The sequence below is a fragment of the Colletotrichum navitas genome, assembly GCF_030913465.1.
Source record: "Colletotrichum navitas strain CBS 125086 chromosome Unknown LY79scaffold_45, whole genome shotgun sequence".
NCBI classification, from domain to species: Eukaryota; Fungi; Ascomycota; class Sordariomycetes; order Glomerellales; family Glomerellaceae; genus Colletotrichum; species Colletotrichum navitas.
In genome coordinates this window covers 58,284-73,756 of record NW_026850591.1, presented here as the reverse complement: position 1 = coordinate 73,756, position 15,473 = coordinate 58,284, and the positions used below count along the sequence as shown (strand labels likewise).

Sequence of the window (15,473 nt, the reverse complement as noted above, 5' to 3'; positions counted from 1 at the left end):
CGCACGGCCGCCCGATGCAAACGATGTCGACGGCGCCGACTTAGCGGCAACGCTTGTCTTGGAGCTTGCGGAGACGACGGGAGAGCGTCCCTGGGCGCTTCTGGATGCCTCAAGCCACCAACTGGCAGCCAGTCGGGGCTGCAATCCAAAACTTAATCTAGGGATACGCGTCGTCATTGCTCGTCGTCGTTGCTCGTCGTCTGCTGGACTTGATTCGATCATTGGGGGGGGGTTGAAATCGCCTGGAAGAGAACAGAGAGAGAGAGAGAGAGAGAGAGAGAGTTCACGAGTTGCCAGGACTCGACTAATGCCTTACCTGAAATGCCCTAGTCAACCGTCGACCCTCGACCGTCCACACGGCAGTCATGGCACGTTTTCTCGAGATCGCCGCGTCAACGTTGGACCGAGCAAGTGCCGGCTTTGGCCAAGCGTAGCGGTATCCGCCAGGACGCCGCGGCCAACATACGGCAGTTGAGGTCGTGGCCGTTGCAAAAGAAGAGGCTCTTGCAACATCGAGCACGCCGGCTCTCTCCATCCGACGACGACTGCTTGTGTGCATGAGCGGCTCTAAAACAGGACCGCCTTCGTTACAGACCACCCTCTCTCTCTCGCTCGCTGTCTGCCTTGTTCCGGTTAAGCTTGTCTGAAGAGCCGGATCATGAGCGTCAATCGAAACAGCACCCGTCCCTCACGCTTGCCCGCGAGACCCTGCAGAAAATCCGGGATAACGTGGCAGTTTAATGCCCTTCCCGTCCGTGTTATGGGATGGGCTTCATCCGTTCTCAGTGCCGTCTGGCGTGGACCCCCTCTGCCATGCGGCCCCTGGACGAACGGCCGCATACGGCAGAGAAACGAACCCAAAATGTGGGCAGCAAGCAAGACGCGAACCCAAAATTGGGATCATCTCGCATCGGCGGCGGGCTGGGAGGGGCGAGTTCCAGCTCGGATCTGACAATTGTGCACATCATGGCCAGATCAGGGACTCTCTGGAACCAAGACACCAGTCATCCGAACATGGGGCCCAGCACGGCACGTCGAAGCACCGTCCGTTTTCCTCACCCCGGCGGCGGCGGCGGCGGCGGCCCTTCTTCGTGGGCAGCCTTGGGATGACGTTTCTGGCACCTGCACGCACACACGAGGCAGAAGCGATGAACGGCATAAGATCAGCTCAACAATCCGGTCGCAGCACAGGGCTGGCAGGGTATCGATGAAGCTCTTGGGGCCTCACACGCCACACGCCTCCCCCCCGACGTCAGTCAGGCACAGAGTCGTTACTCGTCTCAAGTGTATGTGAGTGTGTGTATATGTGTGTGTGTGTGTGTGTGTGTGTGGGTGGGTGTATGTATGTGGTGCCCTGCGCGAGCGACTGGCCACCCCCCCCCCAAAGCCCACGAGCAGCTGCACAGCAATAACAGTACCGGTAGGTAGTAGATTCGTGCTTTGAGGGTGGGTTCGCCTCGTCCCTAGACCGACCCCTTGGGCCTCCGTCCCAAACACACAAGCCTTCATGACAGGACAAGGGACAGGCCCCTCAGACTGCCTGCCCTCGTCTTCGGAACGGGACCAGAAGCCAGAACAGGAAATGGTGGCCCGAGTGGTGCCATGCATGACAGCACTAGATCCGGATTAGCTCTGGGCATGTCAGCAACCCACGCACCAAGGCCTTGGGAGGGGGGGGAAGCTGGGGGTGAGCAGGGGCGTGTCGGCAAGACGGAGGAGGGTGTGTAAGTGAAAGAGTGAAAGAGAGAGAGAGAGAGAGAGAGAGAGGAAGAGGAGGGGAGGCGTGCGTCCATGGACATGTAGGGGACTCTCTCTCAGTACGTTCTCGTGTGGGAGAGGAGTGGCGTTGAACGGATAGCTCTGGCAAGCAGAAGCCCTGCCCGCTGCATAAACCAGTGACCGTTTGACCTCGAGCGATCCCATAGACGTTGATCCATCCTCGACCGGGGGGGGATCAGTTGCTCGTTGCTCTCGATCTCACCCGCAATCCCGGCTACGTAAACCATGTACTCCGTACTGCTGCTGCCAACCAGCCCCCCCCCCCCCCCCCCCCTCCCCTTCAAGTCTTCTCTGTTCCCCTTCTTCCCACTCAAGACTCAAGATCGTTGTTGTTGTGATTTGCTGTCCAGGCACACAACAAGCATTGTTCAGGATCCCCCCGATGCACCCCAAGTCAGAGAACGGGCCCTGTGCCCTCCCCTGGCCCTGTCGTCCCATTATCCAGGAGGTGCTATAGGCAGGCTCTGTCCGAGAGGCAGGTAACGGTACCATACCATGCTCGTACTCTGTATTGTTCCTTTCCTCTCTCTCTCTCTCTCTCTCTTTGTGTGTGTTTGTGGGTGTCCCTGCTACACATCCGGCTGTGCCTTTCACAGCCTCCCACCCGGTCTCATCTACCTGTGAGTACCGAGGACAGCCCCGGCTTCTTCTTCTTCCTCCTCCTCCTCCTCCTCCTCCTCCTCTCCTCCTCCTCTCCTCCTGCTCCCCTCCCCCCCCCCCCTTGTCGACGTCGAACCTTGCAGTACGTAGTGTATAAGCCTTCCGACAACCTTGGACTGACCCTTGCTTGAGTGCCATCCCAGCACCACACCCCCATGGCCGTCTTTTTCGTCTGGTCCCCAGGCCTGGCGTAACGACCTAGTAGTATGCCACTCTCTTCCTCTCGACCCACACACAATTTGTGACAGGCGATTTTGTGGCATCCCATCGTTCAGGGATCATCGTGTGGATTTACGCTTGATCACCCATTCCACTCTACTTCGGGAGATCTGATATACCTGCCTCCCCCATCTGCCACCTATACTCCATCCACCCACCAACAAGCTTCTTTCGCCAGGCCGATTCATACTTAAACTACCCGCCATCCCCTCCTCCCTCGTCGAGATATCCTTTGGAATCCTGAAAACTCCCGAAGCAAATCCAATCTCTAGTATCCAGCTGGCACTTGGGGCTAATCACCACTCTACATCTAATATTTGTTGCGTTCCTAATATCCAACGCCCACCCACCATACCACCACCACCATCATCATCACCGTCATCATCATCTCTTCCTCATCTTCGCACCATTGACGAATAACAAAGATCAAGGCAAAGAGACACACCTCTACCTGAAGGAGCAGCATCCAAACCCAGTAGCAAACAAGCATCTCTCTCCCTCTCTATCTCTCTATCTCTCTCTCTCCCTCTCACTCTCTCACACCCACACCCACACACACAACCCAAAGTTCTTCGGACCGCATCATCAGCAACAATGGCGAGCGCTTTAATATCGAACCCGTACGCTGCCCAGCAGAGCGCACACTACGGATACGTCCAGCCGCCTCAGCCTCCCCCGTCGCCACCCATGGACGAGACATCAAAGTGCTCTCTCCCCTCCATCTCAAATCTCCTCGGCCTCGCCGACCAGGGCTCGCCCACATCAGAGACTCACCCTCAAATCCCTCAGCAAGGTACGGACCGGGCCGACTACCAGCAACACGGCAACAGCTACACCAGCAGCAGAAGACAGACTCTGGATTCGGCATGCTCCCAAAAGTCCGAGACGAGGCCGAACTCGTCTCACTACGGCCGCGGCGGCCTCCCCCCTTCGCCGCCCATGAGCTCCGACGCCTCGTTCGACGGCTACAACTCGCCCTCGACAAGATCCGTCAGCCAGCTCTCCGTCGTCTCCCAGCCCCAGAGCAACTACTACTACGAGTCGACGCCTCCTCTCGAGGCCGACGCCCACCGCCACATGGCTCCCATGGTCTCGAGAGTCCCCGTCCAGGCCTCGTACGCCCAGCAGCCGTTCCAGCAGGCCTTCCTGCCCGCCCACAACCCCATGGCCGCGTCCTACTACCCGTCCATGCAGCCCACGCCTCCTCCCCAGGCCCAGATGTCTGGCATCTACTACCAGCGCCCCCTCCCCCAGCAGTTCCCTCCCATGGCTCCCGTCCCCGTCGGTCTCGGCCCTGCCGGATCCAACCCGTGGCAACACCACCACTACATCTCCCCCTCCTCCGCCGCCTCGTTCCCCCAGAGCCAGGACCGGTACATCTGCCAGACCTGCAACAAGGCCTTCTCGCGCCCCTCCTCCCTCCGCATCCACAGCCACTCGCACACGGGCGAGAAGCCCTTCAAGTGCCCGCACGCCGGTTGTGGCAAGGCCTTTAGCGTCCGCAGCAACATGAAGCGTCACGAGCGCGGCTGCCACAACTTCGAGAGCGGCAGCAACTAAGCCCGAGATGCCTAGCTCACGGACGGTTCTTCCTACTGGGGGGGTTTTTTTTTTCTATATTATACTCTTTACTTGATATCATTGCATCATGACGAGCACGACCGGGGACAAAAAAAAACGGGCTTCTCAAATCGGGAATGGCGGCTACAATCACAGAGAGAGTTGGGCACGAAAAGGAGGGGGAGGGTTGGGATGGGAAAGGGTAAACGCAACGCGGACCGGTTTCAACAGGAAAGAAAAAAAAAGATACCCAATGTGGTAGACCATGACTGCCACCGCCGCCACGACAACTCGACAGGTTGGTTCTCGGACCAGAACGACATCCGGTTTAAACAGGTATAATCAGCAACGACCAAACAAACCCCCTCCACCCAAACGGCTTTCTTTCAACGGCGTTCAATAACAAGGGTTCCCCACGGATTGGAAACAAACAAACACCATCCTCCACAGACCCGATCCCTCTCGGAAGGGGACGGGGGTGGTCGAAAGGATGACAAAGAGGACGGACGGACGGGCTCTACTAGGGTTGGGAAAGGGGTTTTACCTTTCTCCAACGTGTGTTACGCTTAACCCTATTTATTTTCATCTTTTTTTTTTATCATCTTTTTCTTTTTCCTCGTCTTCTCTTATCTATTTTCTGTCGATTTTTTGATGGCGCAACGAGGCGCGGATCATGGCTGGGGCAAAGCTGGTCGCGGACAAAAGTCCCCCCAGGCAATGACATGGCATTTACAGGCGTTTCGAGTTGTACATCCGGTGTGTGTGGTACTGTGCGTTGTTTTGCGGGCCGGTTCTTTCTTCTATTTGATGTTATTTTTGGTTCCGACGGGGGGAGGGCATCGCCGGGATGAGATTGGGTTTTTTTCCATCCCATGCGGATCCCCCGACACCGGCACTTGTTTTTTCTATTTTTGAGTTGCTCATCTGTTTTACCCTGGCCCCTCGACCGAAGAATTATATCAAATGTATGATTATGTGGTAATGTAAATAGAAAGGAGGAGGAGGGGGGGGGGGGGGGGGCGAGAGGAAAGGCTACGCAGAATCAAACAAAAAGTTCCATAACAAACCATCCGTGTTTCCCCCATCTCTTTGCAAGTTGTGACAGTCCCAAGGCGAACGTCGAGTCGTGAGGGTCCTCTCTCTCTGGCTTTTCGTTGTAACCTATGTTTCTTGGCAACGTCTACATCCCAACCCAAGTCATAAAACAGACGAGGGGGGGGGAAACTTGGCTGTACTCGGCCGTTCTCCATCTAAACAAAACGCCCTCCCTCCCCACCGCGCGCGCGTATATATGTGAGACCGTTACATTATTACTACACTCTTCAAACACACGATACAGCGGGCATGTGCGGCGGGCGTTTTTTTTTTTTTTTTTTTTATGCTTATGTCCCTTGAAACCCCCCCTGCCGTTTGCAAGGACAATACGGTTTACGGCTGCAGCGAAGATGGCCGGCCTGGACTTGACTTTTCTTACTTGATACACAGGTGCGGACTGTTGGTCAACCCTCCCCCTTTGAAGACTTCTCGCCCTCTCCGAGAAGCTTGACTTGCTTAGGTTGGAACTCGGGGGGAGAGACGAGGGGATAGGATCGGAAAGGAAATCAAAGCAGGGCAAAGCATAACATAGCATAGCACAGGAAAGCAAAGGAAACGAAACGAAAGGCAAACGATGGGGGGGAAGCGGAACAAGAAACGTCCCGTCTCCAGACCGGTGTGTAATCAGGAACAGTCGTCCCGGGGACACGTACATCGTACGTACAACGCGAGGGAAGGGGAAGGGGGGCAGATGATCGACGCTGCAGATAATGTCAGAGAAAAAAAAAAAAAAAAAAAAAAGGGCTTGGGATGGGACAGGTAACCATTTACGCTTAAAAGGTTGATTGCCTTGCCTAGCGTGGTTTGCGGCCCTCCTCCGTACGTGCGAGAGAGAGACAGAGGGAGAGGGAGAGAGGGCGTCTAGTCCATGTATGTCTTGCCATCCGTTTCAGCTGGTCTTATTATGCCATTGCTAATCCTCACGTAAGGGTCCGGACTTCAGACCGTACGTCAAAAACAGAGAGCCCGTGCTGGGAGGGGAAGTCATGCGACCAACACAGCCGAACCTCTCTCTGCCTCTGGTTTGAGACGGTTGAAGATGGGTTATCGATTGGTTTGGCTTGGTTGGTTGGTTGGTTGGTTGGTTTGGTTGGTTTGTCACCCTCTCTCTATGCTTCCCGTCGTTTCCCTCTACGCCGGCTTCTTCTGTGTTTTGCCTCTTCTGCCTCATGCGATGAAACGGAAACGGAGTTTCTTTCCCGCAAGTCCCGGGGCGGGGCATGACATCCCATCATTTGTTTCCCTTTCCTCCCCCACCTCCCCTTGGCCAATCTCCGTCCCCTCGCGTCATTCGCGGCCGAGTTCGGGGGGGATGGGCGAGGTTGCTGTAAGAGAGAGAGAGAGAGAGAGAGAGAGAGAGACCTGACCGATGAGTGTTTGGAACTCGCCCTGCCCTGTCAGCCATGTACAATTGACTCGCCGTGTCTCGTGCGCGTCACGGAGTTGGCTTCTCTCCTCCCTCCTTAGACCTCGTTGTTTCTTCGTCGGTGCTGCCGTGCGTCCGTGTGCTCGCTCGACGCGGCACCACGGCGGGCGATGTAGGTTAGGTTGCGGCCGAGTGCGTCGTGCGGCCTGGGCGAGCACCTCGGCTGCGAGCACCTCGGCTTATGCGCCTCTTCCAATTACCAATCAATTAAACTATATGAGCGGTCGCAGGAGAGAGAGAGAGAGAGAGAGAGAAAGGCTGCCTTCTCCTGCGGCTAACACGAGAACGTCAGGGTGGCCGCTGCAGCCGCTCACGCTCACGCGGAGCCGATCCAAGAGCCTCCAGGGCCGCCCTTCATCCAGCGGCCGACTATCATAGTTTACCCGCTGTGATAGTGCCACACAATTACTCTAGACGCGCATCATGCGTACCCAGGACGGGCACGGCTGGTGGTGTGGGCACTCTTCCCCTCCTCTAACCCCCAAGGCCAAGTGACAAAGTGACAATGTGCCAATGGGGATCGTACGCACGCACGCACGCACTTTGTCCGAACCAATAAGTGCCAGAGCCTGGTTTGACAGCGTCGGAAACAAGAGTGCGGGAGAAGGGGAAGAGAGAGAGAGGGAGGGAGAGAGAGAGTTGACTGATGTTCGGCGATCAGCGCGGGACCTACGGGTTGGCAAGCAGGGGGGGGGGAAGATGGGACACAGGACTGTGGCCGTCAACTCTAATTCGGTGAGACTGGCCCGCTGGACGAATGGGAGGCACGCCGGGAGGAAAGTGAGAAAAGGGGAGAGGGCGAGGCGACGGTAGCATCGCGATTTAGAACCTGGACGTTTTGGAAACATCACAGGGAGGGGAGGGGAGGGGAGGAGAAGGACTGGGATGGTTTCTTGCTGTTTGACTCGACGATGCGCGCGGTAATCACCTCGTCATCGTGCCCGTCTCCTCAAAGATCCTGCCTGGCCCCGAAGAGACGATGCCGAGGGGTGTAGCACCCGCAGCCGACGTTGAATGTCGCCGGTGCGGCATCCGCGCGTTTCGCCGGACCAGACCCAGGAGAGGGAGGGAGGGAGGGACGGTCATCAGGCCACGTCCAGATCATCATGTGTCGTCCTGACTCGGCCTGCAACGCCAAAGTTTCTCTCTGAAGAACGTTGGTGCCCGAAACGTTGACAACGGCTCGACAGCACTTGGGCGCCTTTGTCGTCCTCCGTCTCGTCCTCCGTCTGCCCCCCTTTCTGATCTACCAGGCCCGGGGGTTTGGGGGAAGTTTATTATGCCGCCGTATGATTCGCAACCTCCGCACAAAGAAGGTTCCCTAAGCGAATGTGTCTATTAGATGCCCATACGGGACGGTATCTCTCGCAAATTGAGACGCCCTCCCCGCCCCATCCGCGGCCGCCCAGCGTTTCTGCTGCTTTTGTTTCTGGTTTGGGCCATGCGTCTCTCGTCGGTGACCCTTGAATCATCCCACTCCTCCCCACTTCTCTCGATTTTTGCCAGTGATCTGTCGTGATATGAGAGCCTTCCGCCTTGCTGGCCTCTTCGGCTGTCTACTAGAGACGACGGGGACCGTGGACGGCGTGGCCGCCGACCAAGGTAAGACATTTCCTTAATGAACGATGGGCCCTCCTCCTCTCCCGGAGCACCGGTCCTAATCTCGGGAGGATGGGGTGGGGGGCGCGGTATAGACGCCGAGATGAGACCTTCAAGCGCCGCGCTGGCACAGTTGGCTCGTTGTCTATCTCTCTGTCTCTCTCCCTCTCTCTGTCTCTCTCTCTCTCTCTCTCTCTCGCTCTCTCTCGAGTCGTCGTCTACTATGTTGCTTGTGGAAGCAAAAACCCATTTCCCCCTTCATCAAACCCGCCCAAAGTTTATTCTTTTCTCCCCCAACCCTGAACAAAATGCTTGTTTGACCCGCAGATGGTGATCGCCATCTCGCCAGAAGGAGAACATATAGACGAAGAAATAAAATAAATTAAAACCCGAGAAAGGACGATGCCTGCGGCGGTCAGGCACAGCTCGCCAGGGAACAGTGTTTCTGGGAGTCCGCCGCGCTGCATGGAACTCTCGAACCAGGGCAGGGAAGAGGCTACCATGATACACACACACACACATATCGTAAATCGCCATGAGGGGGGCATAACTTTGGGGCCAACTGCAGGCGCAGGTTACATGTCATATCGCGGTTTCTGAGATACGAGGTATCAACGGGTCCTTCGCCCCCGTTTCAACAATCGTCGCCACCGAGCAGTGCTTGGAATTTCTCCTTCACTGCAATATTGGGTAAACAAAAGGTGAAGCAGAGGCGTCACACATGGGCCCGCGGGCGGCCATGGCCCGTCGCCAGTTCATGACTCTCTCTCTCTCTCTCTGTCCCTTTTTTTTTTCTTCTTCTCTGCGCGCCTTGCCCGATGCTAGACGCAGACCAAAACCTTCTAGCGCGTCACGCCAGAAACTCAAAACCGAGACGGCAGGTGGAGAAGAGACGCGCGCGGTTGGAACAGGATCCCATCTTGGAGGTCATGCTGGCTAACGAGAGAGATACTACGTAGATGCCGGAGTAGAGGGAGGTTGTGTGTGTGTGCCAAACCAGGGGGAGGGGGGTCGTGGCCTGTTCGGCCCGCCGGGAAGAGAGCAGCTGCGGCTTGTCCCTGTCGAGGTTCATCGGGAAGCGGGTTGGTGGCTTGGTGAAAGCCTCTTCCCTGTCTGCCGGATGTCTTCCAAGGCTGCCCCCCTCGTCCTCCTGCATCGTCGAATTCAGCTTGCCGCGCCGCAACTCCGAACGAGGCTAGCGAAACCAGCCTGCCCAAACTGGGTGGTATAGTCTAAACACACTAGAAAGTTTAGGACGACAGGCCAAGAAGTCGGATGGCCTGCTGGATCTGCACCCATGGCGTCATGGAGGGGGGGGCGTTTTAGAGAGTAACAGAGAGTGACAGAGAGAGAGAGACGGAGGGAGACGGAGGGAGACGGAGGGAGACGGAGAAAGCAAAAGGCTATTGGCAAGTCTGATTTCCAACTCCTGGGCCGAGCAAGACACCGGAGAACCGGCGATTTGGTACAGATATAGCGCCCTTCTTTAGCGCATGTCTCTCGATGGCACGCCACGTCACCTGCAAGGTAGGATACGTCGGTATCAGGCCGTCGCGTCGGTGTCGAAGAGTTACCCTCCACCCCACCCCCCCAAGGACGTTACTGTGTACTGTATACATAGTAGGGTCGCAGTCGAACGGGGGTGGCCACAGGAGACACCGCCGCTGTCGCCGTACTATGCAACGAGTCGTCGTGGTTCTCTGCCGGCGCTGTCCAGTGAACATCGATGCATTCTCGCTGACAGGACCACCCGAAAGACGCGAGAATACGACTCGAGATGGCCCTGGGAGACGGGAAAAAGTATATGGGCCATCCCTCGAGCTTTGCAGGTGGTGCCAGTTCCCGTCCCAATATCGAGCAGGACAGGGACCCCTTGGAGACATCGGAGAGAGGGCAGGGGGAGGGCCGGCGGGCGGTCACGTTGATCGCGAGCCCTCTCTCTGGCAACCGGGCCCTGGACCCTGCCTGCATTCGCCGACTGAAGAGGGCCAAGGCCTGTCGGCAATGGATGGCGCCGACTAGGACCGGCATCCACGGCCTGCAGAACCTCAGACGATTCGAGTGTGCGCCCCTGTTGGCGGGGACGGGATGGGATCTGCCCTGTCTCGCCCTCGATTGAGACTCGCGCGTGTGTCAACCAACCACCCTCGCCCCCGTCTCCGGATTTGCTGCCCAGTAAACGCTATTTACCCACGACTCTGTACATCACACACCGCGGTTCCCTGGGGAGTCCCAGCGGAGCGGTGGTGGGAACGATATTGAGTTTGAACCCGTCACGACGGCGGGGAGTCCGTCGACCACCACACCACGTTGGCGCGTTCCTCACTGATGGGAATCGGCGAGGGTATGGGGGGGAGGGGGGTATGGGAAATCCCTCCTTGGAGATGTTTTACCGTTCTGCAGCATCATGGTTCGTGGTTCCCGACGACCCATTGGCTCGTTGAACACCGTCTGTCTATTCAACAACACCACCAACACCACCGCCACTTACCATCACCATACCACCACGCCACGCACACCTATTCGCACCTCTCTCTCTCTCCCTCACTCCCCCTCACTCCCTCGGCGTGCGGGGAGGAGAAGGGAAGGGAAAGCCAGCACACGCTATGTTTCAAGATTCTCATCCGATCGAGGAACTCTTCACGCCCTCGTATCGAGGTGTGGCCCGCCCTGCCATCCTTTCATGTTGCGGAACGAAGCATGGAAGGGGAGGGAGAGAGAGAGAGAGAGGAGAAAAAAAAAGAAGGCTGGGCCGTTGGGCCTCCTCCCGTCTGTTGAATCGCGCCTACATCAAAGCGGTTCAGACGGAACAGCCACTCTGAGCTCGCGTATGGGCCCTCTCCAGGCTAAACTGGCCGGCACTCCCACGCCTCTCCCCATCCCCTAGTCGGCTAGCTGAAACGGCCAGATGGGTAGGCTGAGAGGAAACCCGAGGCTCTGCTCTTGGCGGTCTGTGATGCCATCGGAGACGGCTGTGTTTGAGCCTCGCCAAGCGGGAGAGAGACATGGCCTGGGGGAAGTCTGGCCGCAGTCGTGACTCCGCCCACGATGTTGGCGATGCATGCTGGGGAGGAGGAGGAGGAGGAGGAGCAGAGCATCAGACTCTCGCCGCCGCTCGGACGATCGTCTCTTGCAGTGTCGGCACTCAACGACGTTTTGGGGCGATACTACGCCATGCACGACGACGACGACGACGACGACAACAACAACATCCCAACCGAGGCGATTCTCCCAAACCCCTGCCTGCCACTCAAACCAGAACGTCCCATCTTCCTCAACTCTCCCATTTCCCGTTTCTTTCTTCTCTTTCCGCCCTGGGCGATCCCGTCCCAGGCCGCCACCACACCTCTGATCACCGTCATCAACCAACTTGTCTGCGCGGCGGCACTGGCGCCCGTCGATTCCGGAAAAGGGACGTCGAGTCGAGACCTCCCCCCCTGTTATCACGCATCTCGCTACTTGCTTGCTGTCGAGGCTAACCAACTGCCGAACGATCCTCTTCATTTTGCTCGCCATCGGGTTCTCGCTCCCCCCCCCACAACACCTGCGACGACGAAGCTACCAAGATCGCTTAGTCTCAAGCACGCGGGGAAATGAGACAGTAAACATTCAATAGAAGAAGAAGAAAATAGTAATAATGAGGTCAATAAGACCGTGTCTGCTGCAACCGCCTGCAACCCGTCCCTTCCAGCCCCGGGGGGAGGGGACACCCCGGTGATCGTCATCCGTCGCCGGCGACCTCGTTGCCCGATGTATTCTACATCGCCCCGTCCGGGGGGCCGTCTTGGCCTGCCCATGGCCTTCTTATTCTTCCCACCTTTCTGCCATGGCCTATTTAACCGTTTCCTACGGGGGAATGGAGGGACCTGCTCCACACGGATGGACAAGGCCGTGGGATGGAGAGAGGAGGATGGCCAGCGTTTTCGACCGGTGGATGGGCTGGGTTGCGGTTACACTCCGTCAACGATGGGCCACCTCTCCCTCGCCTCGCCGGTGACCTAGTTCTCCAGCTTCGGGAGCACACACACACACACACACATGGTTCTTCTATTTGCGACCGTCCCGAAGAGGCCAGAGAAGAACTCCACGAGGGGCGATGATACCGTGATACCCGTCGACATCGCCTCCGTATGCGTGTGTAGGTAATGGGGGAGGGAGGGGGGGGGGCGTCCAACTCCAACTCCTACTCCCCTCCTTCTTGTCCACGTCTGTGACAACCCTCCCGTTTCAGGTGATTGGGATTGGGTTGCGGCACCGTCGCCGTCGCCGCCGTTGTCTTTTTTACATTGTATTTTCCCTTTCGAATCTCGAATCCTGACAAGCGGGATCGCGAGTAACCTTTGTTTTGCCATCCGTCAAGACTGGGAGCTCCCGGGTAGACGCCGCCGCAAATCTGTGTTGACTAACAGCTTTGTCAACCGCCCCGACTCCGACTTTAGCCTTTTTTTTCTTTGGTTTGTTTCTGCATACAACACCCGTCTCTTATCTTCTTCTTCTTCTTCTTCTTTTCCTTCTATGCTTTTTACGTCCGCCTCAGCTTTTGCCTCACTTCATCCGCCGGCAAAAAGGGAGATTGAACAAGACGATGGACCCAAAATAAAAATAAAAATAAACTAGCAGAGAGAGAGAGAGAGAGAGAGAGAGAGAGTCATGGGTGATTGACTCGAGAATCCCCTCTGCTCCACTCGCCCCCCTCCCCTTCCCATGGAACAAAGACGATCGACGAAACTTTGAGCGTGAGCCCTTCTTCCAGCTCGCGGATCGTCACACGCTAACGCAGCAGCCGGGGGGAAGGGCGTGTCTGTGGGGGGAGGGGGAAGGGGGGGGAGGAGAGATACGGAGGAACGGTCGACCGACGGACAGTCTACGACGGAGGTTACTTAATCATCCCCCTCCTCCCCCTCCCCTGCCGTCGACGGATGAAAGGTATGACATGGCCGATCACCAGACGACGTGAACGGTGGGCGGAAGAAGCCGCCGTCTTCGCTGGTGGGGGGACTTGGGACGCCGGCTTGGGACGCGGTTTTGACTTCCCTTTCCTGACAGTCCCAAGGGCCCATAGAGAAAGGCGTCATGGGTTTTTTTGCGCCACCGTCTGGGTCCCCACGACTCGAGTGTAACGCAACGGGTGCGCCTGTCCGTCTCATGGTGCGGCTTGGCCCTTCATCGTCCCAACTTGGCTCCCCTTGGTGTTTTTTCCCCGACGCAAAGCTAGGGAATCCCAATGCGTTGCCCCCTCTGCACAAGGATGATATGGAGAGAGAGATGCTGTGAGAGAGAGAGAGAGAGAGAGAGAGAGAGAGAGAGAGAGAGAGAGAGAGAGAGGGAGAGAAAGAGGAAAGGGGGGAGTGTCGTTTGACAGCCCTGATGGACAGGCTCCGCTCAGCCGCCTGACGTGCCTGAGTTCCGGAGACGTAGGGGGGACCACGGAAACGAGTCTTCCGTGGGATGGGAGATTAACGGGAGGCGAGAAGACGGAGAGACATGGAGAGGCAGAGACCCTGAGGACCGGGAATTTGCAGTTTAGCAACGCGTTTCGAGAATTGCCTCCCTCCCCTCCCCTCCCCTCCACCCCTCCCTGCTACTTGGGAAAAGAAGAAGGATGAAAAAATAAAATAAAAATTCAAATTTAAAAACAAAATAAAAAAGATCGTCGATAGAGTCTGCAAATCCCCGAACCCTAAACCGGATAGCCATATGCCTCTCACACACGCAGGAGCCCGGCATGTTATGCGAGTCGGCAAAGGTCGCAAGGGGGGGGGGGGGGGGGGGGGGTGTTGGCCGGGTCAGGCCAGGCAAAGGCAGGGGAAAAGCAGAGAGAGCAGGCAAAAGAATAAGGCGACAAAGGGAAACAAACAGCGAGAAAGATGATGTCTAATCGCAGCACGAGATCTGAGAGAGAGGGAGGGGAGGGGGAAAAAAGATGAAGAAAAAAGATGAAGGCGAATAAGACGGACGTGGAACAGGAAGAACAACACCATGCGGTTCGACTCGTGACGCGGTCCTCAGTTCTCAACTCCCTTGGCATCTATCCCTTTGCTATGTGCTACTATGTAGTTGGTATCCCCTCAAACGCCGAGTTCCAACCAGCCCGTCCTGTCGTCCGTCACGACCTGCCATCGGAGCCTTGCAAGCTTCGTCCGTAAGGCCGGCCCCTTTCTCCGTGTCATTCCAGACAGATCCAAACTCTACCGTCAGAAGGGAAAGGGGGAGCGGGTGGGCGTGGCATCCCATCTTTCCTCGGCCGGCTGATTTTTCTTTTTTTCTTCTTTTTTTTTTCTTTTTTTCTTTTGAGCAGGCGAAGAAAAAAAGAAAAAGAAAGAAAAAGTCGCCTATTCCTTCAAGTCTCAAGTCTCGAGTCTCGGATTCTGGCCCGGGCCCTGTCACGATCTGACGGCCGAGCCCTTCATGCGCAGCGCGCCGATCTGTCACGAGCGAGTTTAGGCGGAATAGACAGACGGTGGCCAAGCCACGGACGTATGGGACGCGGCCGTGTGTTTCTTCTCCTTGCGCCCTCTTATCATGGGCACACGAGAGAGAGAGAGAGAGAGAGAGAGAGAGAGGGTTAGTAATCGCAAAGGTGGGCATGATGTCTCTTTCGGACTGAACCCTTTCCATCCCTCGGGGGTTTTTTTCCCTTTCCCTTTCTTCTTGATCGATGTGAGGATGTCTTGTCTTGTCTGGCTCCTTGACCCATGGGGCATCTCAAACGGCAAACGCACCAGGGCGATTATTAACCTCCCTTGGCATGGTCAATGTGGCGTACCTGTGCGACCCTACGGGGGACCGCCTTGGATCAGTACTTTAGTTTAAGCCTCTCTTGTGGAACTCCAGTTGAGAGAGAGATTGACGGGGGGGTTGGAGAATTAGGTACCGGAGACTGGGTTGCCCGTTCGAAGGTGAAGAATGCACCACTCTCCCCGGATGACCAAGCAGCGAGAGGGAGAGAGAGAGAGAGAGAGAGAGAGAGAGAGAGAGAGAGAGACACACACACACACAGAGAGAGAGAGAGAGTGTGTGTGTGTGTGTGTGTGAGGAAATAGCCGGGGGAAAAGGCCCCCCTCCCTGCTGGCACGGACAAGATCGGTCGAGGCTCAAAAGCTTGGCATTCCCTACGTGTCAAATCACGGTTGTC

General features: G+C 56.7%; 4 protein-coding genes across 4 annotated transcripts; 2 read left to right on the top strand and 2 right to left on the bottom strand.

Annotated features, from left to right (window-relative positions):
• Positions 1–3,252: 3,252 nt before the first annotated feature.
• On the top strand, positions 3,253–4,218 carry LY79DRAFT_518992 (uncharacterized protein; the record flags this gene model as incomplete). The annotated part of the gene is made up of 1 exon (XM_060555088.1): positions 3,253–4,218. The coding sequence occupies one exon, from the start codon at positions 3,253–3,255 to the stop codon at positions 4,216–4,218; it is 966 nt and encodes a 321-aa protein (XP_060412346.1).
• A 1,095-nt stretch (positions 4,219–5,313) lies between these two features.
• LY79DRAFT_270368 (uncharacterized protein) lies at positions 5,314–6,018 on the bottom strand. Its single transcript, XM_060552014.1, has one exon. It carries the CDS (start codon positions 5,966–5,968, stop codon positions 5,399–5,401), a length of 570 nt encoding a protein of 189 aa, XP_060412345.1. The 5' UTR covers positions 5,969–6,018; the 3' UTR covers positions 5,314–5,398.
• A 4,500-nt stretch (positions 6,019–10,518) lies between these two features.
• On the top strand, positions 10,519–11,169 carry LY79DRAFT_270331 (uncharacterized protein). The gene has a single exon (XM_060552013.1). The coding sequence runs from the start codon at positions 10,667–10,669 to the stop codon at positions 11,114–11,116; it is 450 nt and encodes a 149-aa protein (XP_060412344.1). The 5' UTR covers positions 10,519–10,666; the 3' UTR covers positions 11,117–11,169.
• On the bottom strand, positions 11,169–12,095 carry LY79DRAFT_269876 (uncharacterized protein). Its single transcript, XM_060552009.1, has one exon. The coding sequence runs from the start codon at positions 11,852–11,854 to the stop codon at positions 11,222–11,224; it is 633 nt and encodes a 210-aa protein (XP_060412343.1). The 5' UTR covers positions 11,855–12,095; the 3' UTR covers positions 11,169–11,221.
• Between the last annotated feature and the right edge of the window lie 3,378 nt (positions 12,096–15,473).

What these genes read in the sequence shown, in the direction of transcription:
- LY79DRAFT_270368 (XM_060552014.1), bottom strand. Translation starts at nt 5,968, where the DNA reads ATGTACGTGTCCCCGGGACGACTGTTCCTGATTACACACCGGTCTGGA.
- LY79DRAFT_270331 (XM_060552013.1), top strand. Translation starts at nt 10,667, where the DNA reads ATGGGAATCGGCGAGGGTATGGGGGGGAGGGGGGTATGGGAAATCCCT.
- LY79DRAFT_269876 (XM_060552009.1), bottom strand. Translation starts at nt 11,854, where the DNA reads ATGGCGAGCAAAATGAAGAGGATCGTTCGGCAGTTGGTTAGCCTCGAC.